This window comes from Macaca thibetana, chromosome 6 (assembly GCF_024542745.1).
Source record: "Macaca thibetana thibetana isolate TM-01 chromosome 6, ASM2454274v1, whole genome shotgun sequence".
Taxonomy (NCBI): domain Eukaryota; kingdom Metazoa; phylum Chordata; class Mammalia; order Primates; family Cercopithecidae; genus Macaca; species Macaca thibetana.
In genome coordinates, this window is record NC_065583.1 from 24,523,326 (window position 1) to 24,531,613 (window position 8,288).

At 43.4% G+C, this 8,288-nt stretch overlaps 1 protein-coding gene across 1 annotated transcript in view; it reads left to right on the forward strand.

Annotated features, from left to right (window-relative positions):
* The window catches only part of MED7 (mediator complex subunit 7), a 437,050-nt gene extending 429,448 nt beyond the window's left edge, over window positions 1-7,602 (forward strand). Inside the window, exons 2-3 of the mRNA XM_050793961.1 lie at window positions 3,191-3,236; window positions 6,598-7,602. Of these exons, the coding sequence (XP_050649918.1) occupies window positions 6,615-7,313 (699 nt within the window). The 5' untranslated portion in view covers window positions 3,191-3,236; window positions 6,598-6,614 and the 3' untranslated portion in view covers window positions 7,314-7,602. The remainder of the gene's footprint in view (window positions 1-3,190; window positions 3,237-6,597) is intronic.
* Window positions 7,603-8,288: the final 686 nt, after the last annotated feature.

The window sequence follows — 8,288 nt, forward strand, 5'->3', positions numbered from 1 at the left end:
TTGCTCACTAGTTATGGAGCACACAGGCTCCCTTCCTGTCTCTAATTCAGAAAGACCATGGCAGCCCCACGCTCTTTGCATTTGCTGTCTTCCAGATCTCTGCACAATTCACTCCTTGATATCTTGTTTCCAGAGTTAACCTTCTGTGAGAGGCTACCCTGACCACCCTCTGTAAAGCAGCTATCCCCCAACCCACGTCACTATCACATTAATCTGTATTATACTTTCCCCCATAGCCCTTGTCACTATTCGAAGTTTTTACTTGTTTGTATACTCCTTGTCTGTGTCTCTCTAGAACACCTTCTAGAGAGAACACCTTTTTCTTGTCTTTTTTTTTTTTTTTTTGAGACAGAGTCTCGCTCTGTCACCCAGGCTGGAGTGCAGTGGCGCGATCTCAGTTCACTGCAAGCTCCGCCTCCCGGGTTCACGCCATTCTCCTGCTTCAGCCTCCCGAGTAGCTGGAACTACAGGCGCCCGTCACCACGCGCGGCTAATTTTTTTTGTATTTTTAGTAGAGACAGGGTTTCACCGTATTAGCCAGGATGGTCTCGATCTTCTGACCTCGTGATCCGCCCGCCTTGGCCTCCCAAAGTGCTGGGATTACAGGCGTGAGCCACTGCATCCGGCCGTGAGAACACCTTTTTCAAAGGCCCCACTGGCTTTTGTCTGTCTTTTTAGACTTCCAGACCAGTGCCGGCACAACAGATACACAATACATATTTATTCAATGAGCATATTCCTTGTTAAGCTGCAGTAGGCATCTTTAAGGAATAAGCTTTCCATCGAGATTCTGCAAATATAGTCACATAATTAAATGTGTAACACACATCATATTGTCACTAGCCCTTCTCATGATATGCACTTCATATGCCTTCATTCTGCTACTGTCAAGACACTGCACCTTTGGGCCCAGTAATTCTATTTCTAGAAATTTATTCTGAAGAACAAAATTGGACACATGCACAAACATATATGCACTGGGATGCTCCTCATCCTGTGTAGTTATACTGGCTAAAATTGGGAGAAACGTAATTTAACACAATGAGGCTTTGGCTAAAGAGACTGTGGTATAACCACCAAAGCCACACTATGAATTTATTTGAAAGTGATGATTGTATTCATTTCGTTCCTTATTCAATAAACGCTCATTGAGTATTTGCCAATTTCAGCCACTCTTGTATGTAAGTTCAAACACAACAGCAGTAAATGAAACAAAGGTCCCATGCTCATAAACCTGATATTTCTGATGGATAAGAAAGGCAATAAAATACATAAATACACTATATAAGATGATTTCAGATGATGAGAGGTTCTATGAAAAAAAGATAATACATAGAAAGAGTTTCAGGGGCATTTCCCAACAGCAAGATTGGGGATGCGCTATTTTGTATAGAGTAGTGTAACCCCAGAAGAACTCTTTGAGGTCACATTTGACCAGAAACCTGAATGAAATGAGGAAATGAAGCCGGGTGCGGTGTCTCACATCTATAATCCCAGCACTTTGGGAGGCCGAGGCGGGCGGATCACCAGGTCAGGAGATTGAGACCATCCTGGCTAACACGGTGAAACCCCATCTGTACTAAAAATACAAAAAAAAAAAAAAAAAAAAAAAAAAAAAGGGAGAGAAATAAGGAAATGAGACGTGTGAATATCTATTCCAGGCAAAGGCATCTGCCCCCAAGACCGGGATGTACTTGGCAATTTTGTAGGGCCTATTATATAGGCCGGGGGAGGATGTCAGATTTTATTCTAAAAGTAGTAGAAAGATTTTGAATAGAAGAGCGTTAAGATTGGTTTTATATTTTAAGAAGGTGTGGTAAATAGACTAAGGCAGGACAAAAATCAAAGAAATCCAGATGAGAGATAATGGCAGCATGGCATAGGACCATACCAGTGGGGACGGTGGTCAGTCATATTTGGAACTTTATTTACTTATTTTTAAATAGAGCTAATGCAAAAGGCTGGTATGGTAGTTTCGGTGGGGTATGGGAGAAAGGAGAAAAAGGTGATTCCTTAGATTGAACATTTGCAGTTGAGTAAAGTGCAACGGGGTAAAGATGTCTGTCACCACTGGATATGAGGGTCTGAAGTGCAGAGGAAACGGTGTTCCAGGGCCTGCATGTATCTGGGTGATATCTGACTGAGAAGTGGTTGGAGAACTGAGTCCTGGGGCAATCCAAATAATCAAATGTGCCAAATGCTGCTGACAGAGCGAGTAAAACGAGGACTGGGAACAAGCATTGGAAGTCACGGGTGCAGGACATATTGGGGTCAGCAGTGAGGATGAATTTCTTCAGGAAATAAATTTATATGTGCGGGGGAATTAAAATGGGGGAGGCCGGGCTACGTGGTTCACGCCCGTAATTCCAGCACTTTGGGTGGCCAAGGCGGGCGGATCACTGTAGGTCAGGAGCTCGAGACCAGCCTCACCAACATGGTGAAACCCTGTCTCTACTAAAAATACAAAAAAAGGAAAAAAAAAAAATTAGCCGGGTGTGGTGGCACATGCCTGTAATCCCAGCTACTTGGGAGGCTGAGGCACGCGAATCGCTTGAACCCCGGAGACAGAGGTTGCAGCGAGCCGAAATCGCGCCACTGCACTCCAGCCTGGGCGAAAGACACTCCGTCTCAAAGAAAAAAAATAAATAAATAAAACAAAATATACCAACAAAAAACCCTGCATATCTATATTTTCGAATTTTTATGTAAGATGTCTTCATTGTATGGGTTAAATTAAAAAAGAAAAGACAAAAGGAATGGAACTACCAGCTGCGACTGTCAGCATAAGAGTTGTAATGCGGGCAGCGGGTGGAACACACGAACCACCTTTGCTAGGTTTTCTTTGGGAGGTTATTTTCGCGTCATAAATGTCTAAATTCATGGAAGTCTTACAAGAGCATGTTACATATTAAAATATAAGATTTTTTCTAGTCAATAAGGGGTCTATAAAAAATAAAGCAATAAGATGTCTTGTTTAATTTTATGCCTTAAAGAAACGAAGAAACAACCCTCACTTACTACTTTTAAAAGTCAGTAAAAGGGGTCGCGATGGCAGGAGTCGAATATACGCAGGCGCAATAGCGAGCGATCGGTCTGAGGCGGAGCTAGAATCTCGTTAAAGGACAGCTCCTACAGCCAATCAAAGACAGAGTCGGTAGCTTCTTCCAGGAGGAGACCGGAAATTGGTTTCGGCTGCAGAGGGGGAAGGCGGCTACCAGTGTAAAGCCAGAGTTGAGGTGAGTGGGCGGCAACGGCTTGGGGCCCCCGCGTGTGTGCGTTTTTTTCTTCCGGACCCCGCGGTTTCCTCTGTGCTGGGCTGGGAACTGGGGAGGCATGGAGGAGTTCGGCCTCCGAAGACGCTCTCTCGTCTTTCTGTCCCGAGTCTCTCCGAGAGCGCGGCCTCCCCGCCGCTCGTGGAGGTCTCGGGATGGACAGCCTGGAGGAGGGGGCTCTTAGCGCTGCAGTCCCAGGGCTTCCTCCGTGTGGGGACGCCGAGCCGGAGTGGAGGTTGGGAGACGTGGTGTCTAGTCCCCTCGCCGCTGTTTTTCTAGGCTCTGTGGCCTTGGGCGAGTTATTTGCCCTTTCTGGCCCTTTGTAACATGAGAGTAGCCCTCCCTGCCCTTCCTTCTTCTGGGAGCAGTTGTGAAACAGCTGAGATACGGGGGCAGGCGAGGGCAGTAGATCCCAACCAAGCCTAATCGTCAGGTCCATCTGGAGAGGTTTTTAAAGCGACATACCAGGGCCCATTCACAGTGGACAGAATGAATCAAATCTCTGGGGCTGGGACCCTGGAATATCTGTCGTCTTCTGGTGAGGCGCCTTCTCCCCCAGAACAAACACTAGATGTTGGATCTTGAGTCTAAGAACCAGTTATGATGCTTGGCTCTGGTTTTATTAAAATAAGACTTCCATCGCCTTTGAAAAGTTCCATCTAGAGAGACAGTAGAGAAAAATATAATTTTTGTAATATGCAAGTTCTAATTGTACAATTAGATGCTTCACGGCTTAGAGATATAAGAGAGCTTGCCCTTTGGAGCTAAAGGGACCTGGGATAAGAATTCCTGTTGTACCATTTATTAACTTTTTGATCTGGGGCAACACTTCCCCTCATTGAGACTTGGGATCTTCACCTCTAAAATGAAATTGATAATAGAACTTAATTCATGGGACCCTGTGGTGGCTCACGCCTATAATCCCAGCACTTTGGGAGGCCGAGGTGGGCGGATCACTTGAGGTCGGGAGTTCCAGACCAGCCTGGCCAACATGGTGAAAACCTGTCTTTACCGAGAAATAAAAAATTAGCTGGGCGTGGTGGCACACACTTGTAGTCCCTAGCTACTCAGGAGGGTCATGCAGGTGAATCCCTTGAACCTGGGAGGCAGAGGTTGCGGTGAGCCCTGATCATACCACTGCCCTCCAGCGTGGGAGACAGATTGAGACCTTGTCTCAAAAAACAAAACAAACAACCTTAATTCATAGAATTGTTATGAAGATTATGTTAGAGAGGCCATAAAACAACAGTATCTGTCACGTAGTTGCCTTAGGAAAATGACAACCTAAGTACAGGAATGCACATCGTGTAGGAAAGTACAGAGCAGCACTCGTCACCTAAAAAGGTTTGAGTGGAATGAAACGTAAGGTGTCAAAAATTGTGTTTTGAAGTACCAGATCAATGTTAATTCCTTGATTTTGGTAATTGTGCTGTGGGTAGAAGAAAACATTCTTGTCCTGGGAAAACACATTGAAGTATTCAGGGGTGAAGGAATGAGAAACCAATAAAGCAAATGAAGGAAAATGTTAACATTTGGAGAATCTGAGTGAAGAATATGAAGTGTTCTTTGTATATGCATGCACTTTTTCTGTAATCTGAATTTATGTTATAAGTTTTAAAATGTTGGCTGGGAGTGGTGGCTCACACCTGTAGTCCCAGCACTTTGGGAGGCCAAGGCAGGAGGATTGCTTGACCTCAGGAGTTCAAAACCACCCGGAGTAACATGGCAAAACTCTGTCTCTACAAAATATACAAAAATTAGCTGGGCGTGGTGACATTTGCCTCGTACTCCCAGCTGCTTGGGAGGTTGAGGTGGGAGGATGGCTTGAGCCTGGGAGGTCGAGGCTGCATCATCCTATGCACTACTGTGGCATGGTGGAAACTCAGGGCTGCACCACGCCTGCCCTTAGTACCTCACGAATTCTAAGTATAATATTGCTTCTAATAGAATACTTGCCCCACCTGATGTTAGAGGGTGTTATATCTTGAAACTTTGATAATACCAGTGTAAAGGAGCACTTCAGAATCTTCTCATTGGATGGTATATCTAGGCTTAAGGTAGAGTAAGTAGAGGTTATTATGGCCATAGAAGATACTGGGTTTGAACCTGGGGTTTGAAATTTCTGTGATAGTTGTAGGGAAGTTAATGTGTCCATACAGGCCGGGCACGGTGGCTCACACCTGTAATCCCAGCACTTTGGGAGGCCAGGGTGGGCGGATCACCTGAGGTGGGGAATTAAGAGACCAACTTGGCCAACATGGCGAAATCCTGTCTCTACTAAAAATACAAAACTTAGCCGGGCATGGTGGTGTGCGCCTGTAATCCCAGCTACTTGGGAGACTGAGGCAGGAGAATTGCTTGAGCCCAGGAGGCGGAGGTTGCAGTGAGCTGAGATCGCACCACTGCACTCCAGCCTGGGCATCAGAGCAAGACTCCGTCTCAAAAAAAAAAAAAAAAAAGTTAATGTGTCCATATAAAATTGCATAGTTTACTGTGACAAAAAGGATATGGAACTGAATCATTTCATTCAGGAACTTTGGATAATACCATGTGTTTAGGATTTAGAAGTGTTAATTTTGTCAGTGTTTATGAGAGATACAAGTAAGTGTTTGCTATTGGAAATCAATCTGTAACATAAAGCAAAAGTGATTGTGATATGAGATTGGGAGACAACATGTGTAGTTTGGTTATGGAGGAGTAGAGAAATGGGGGCATGAATGGTGAAGGGTGTGGAATCCAGAAGATTTTCTTGTTTTTTTTTTGAGACAGATTTTCGCTCTGTCGCCCAGGCTGGAGTGCAGTGGTACAGTCTCGGCTCACTGCAAGCTCCGCCTCCTGGGTTCACACCATTCTCCTGTCTCAGCCTCCTGAGTAACTGGGACTACAGGCACCCGCCACCATGCCCGGCTAATTTTTTTTGTCTTTTAGTAGAGACGGAGTTTCACCCTGTTAGCTAGGATGGTCTCGATCTCCTGACCTTGTGATCCGCCTGCCTCGGCCTCCCAAAGTGCTGGGATTACAGGTGTGAGCCATCGCACCCGGTGGAAGATTTTCTTTAGAGATCAGAAGATGCTACAGATTTTTTCATGCTGATGAAATTATTAGGGAGAGAATGGAAAATATGTGAATGGTTGAGAATATAATGCCTACTTAGAAAATATGCCAAACTTTACCTATCATAAATGTTAGTTTTAGAAACCAAGGAGATCATCTTGTCTTGGACCCCAAACTACTGGAAGAAAAGGAAGAAAATATTCTGTCTGTAGTTATGAAATGTAACAGGTTTGTTTTGTGGCTCTAATAAATCTTTGGTCTGTGTCCATAGGTTCTTGATAGTCCACAATGGGTGAACCACAGCAAGTAAGTGCACTTCCACCACCTCCAATGCAATATATCAAGGAATATACAGATGAAAATATTCAAGAAGGCTTAGCTCCCAAGCCTCCCCCTCCAATAAAAGATAGTTACATGATGTTTGGCAATCAGTTCCAATGCGATGATCTTATCATCCGCCCTTTGGAAAGTCAGGGCATCGAACGGCTTCATCCTATGCAGTTTGATCACAAAAAAGAACTGAGAAAACTTAATATGTCTATCCTTATTAATTTCTTGGACCTTTTAGATATTTTAATAAGGAGCCCTGGGAGTATAAAACGAGAAGAGAAACTAGAAGATCTTAAGCTGCTTTTTGTACACGTGCATCATCTTATAAATGAATACCGACCCCACCAAGCAAGAGAGACCTTGAGAGTCATGATGGAGGTCCAGAAACGTCAACGGCTTGAAACAGCTGAGAGGTTTCAAAAGCACCTAGAACGAGTAATTGAAATGATTCAGAATTGCTTGGCTTCTTTGCCTGATGATTTGCCTCATTCAGAAGCAGGAATGAGAGTAAAAACTGAACCAATGGATGCTGATGATAGCAACAATTGTACTGGACAGAATGAACAAAGAGAAAATTCAGGTCATAGGAGAGATCAGATTATAGAGAAAGATGCTGCCTTGTGTGTCCTAATTGATGAAATGAATGAAAGACCATGAAAGATGTTTATGTTTCTTTTTTCCTTTTGATAAATAGCCTCATATATTAGTTTATTTTCTTTTGGACAGTCTTAAGAGAGGTTTCACTAAAAATGTAAACAGCTTTAATCTTGACTCCAACTTTTTCAATTATGAGATGTCATAGGCAGTAATTTCACTGTATAACAAGCATAGACAAATGAGTACCCCTGCACTAAGAATAATCACTTTAAAAAGCAAAGTGTTCACCGCTGTTGTATGGGACATTCCTGTGTTTTGGAGTTGCAGTAAAACTTTGATGATAACCTCAGTAATAGCAAAAGTTTTCGTCTTTGAAAAGGGGATTTATCATTTGCTTTAAGAATGATAGAGGAATAATGGATATCAATCTATAAATGTAAAACTATGATATCTTTAAACTTATTCCATTAAAAATTTTGCTTAAGCTGCAAAAGGTAGTATAACATGTTAATAGAGAGGAGCCCAGAAGAATTATAAAACAGAAACTTTATTTTTTCCTCATGACTGCTCCTGTAAACCCACTATCTCAGTCTTTTCTCCCTATCCTGAATGGACTCTTGCAGGCAAGTCCCATGAATTGTTTTTTTCTCCAGTCACTCAGGTAATAAGTCCTTTGGCCATTTTAAGTTACAGACATTAATTTTAGTAATTAAGATGTCTATGTCATTAGCTACACATTTTCTTTAAAGCTAAGCCCAGACTTGCTTAAGTCCACAATGGGAAAGGGGTTTGACGGCAGAGACTGCTAGGTGTCTACCAGAGAGTCTTGTTCTTTGAAGATACGTTGCCAAGATGTGGCAACCCAACCAGGGACATTTCCGTACTGCCAGCATCTCTGTGAGAACATATGATTAAGTTCTAGGCAGTGAAATGTGGGCATAGGAATCCAGGCTTGCCCCATAAACATTTCTTGCATGATCCTCCATTCTTTTCTCCCAACTGCTGGTTGCATGGTCATATCCAGGATAAGTTTGG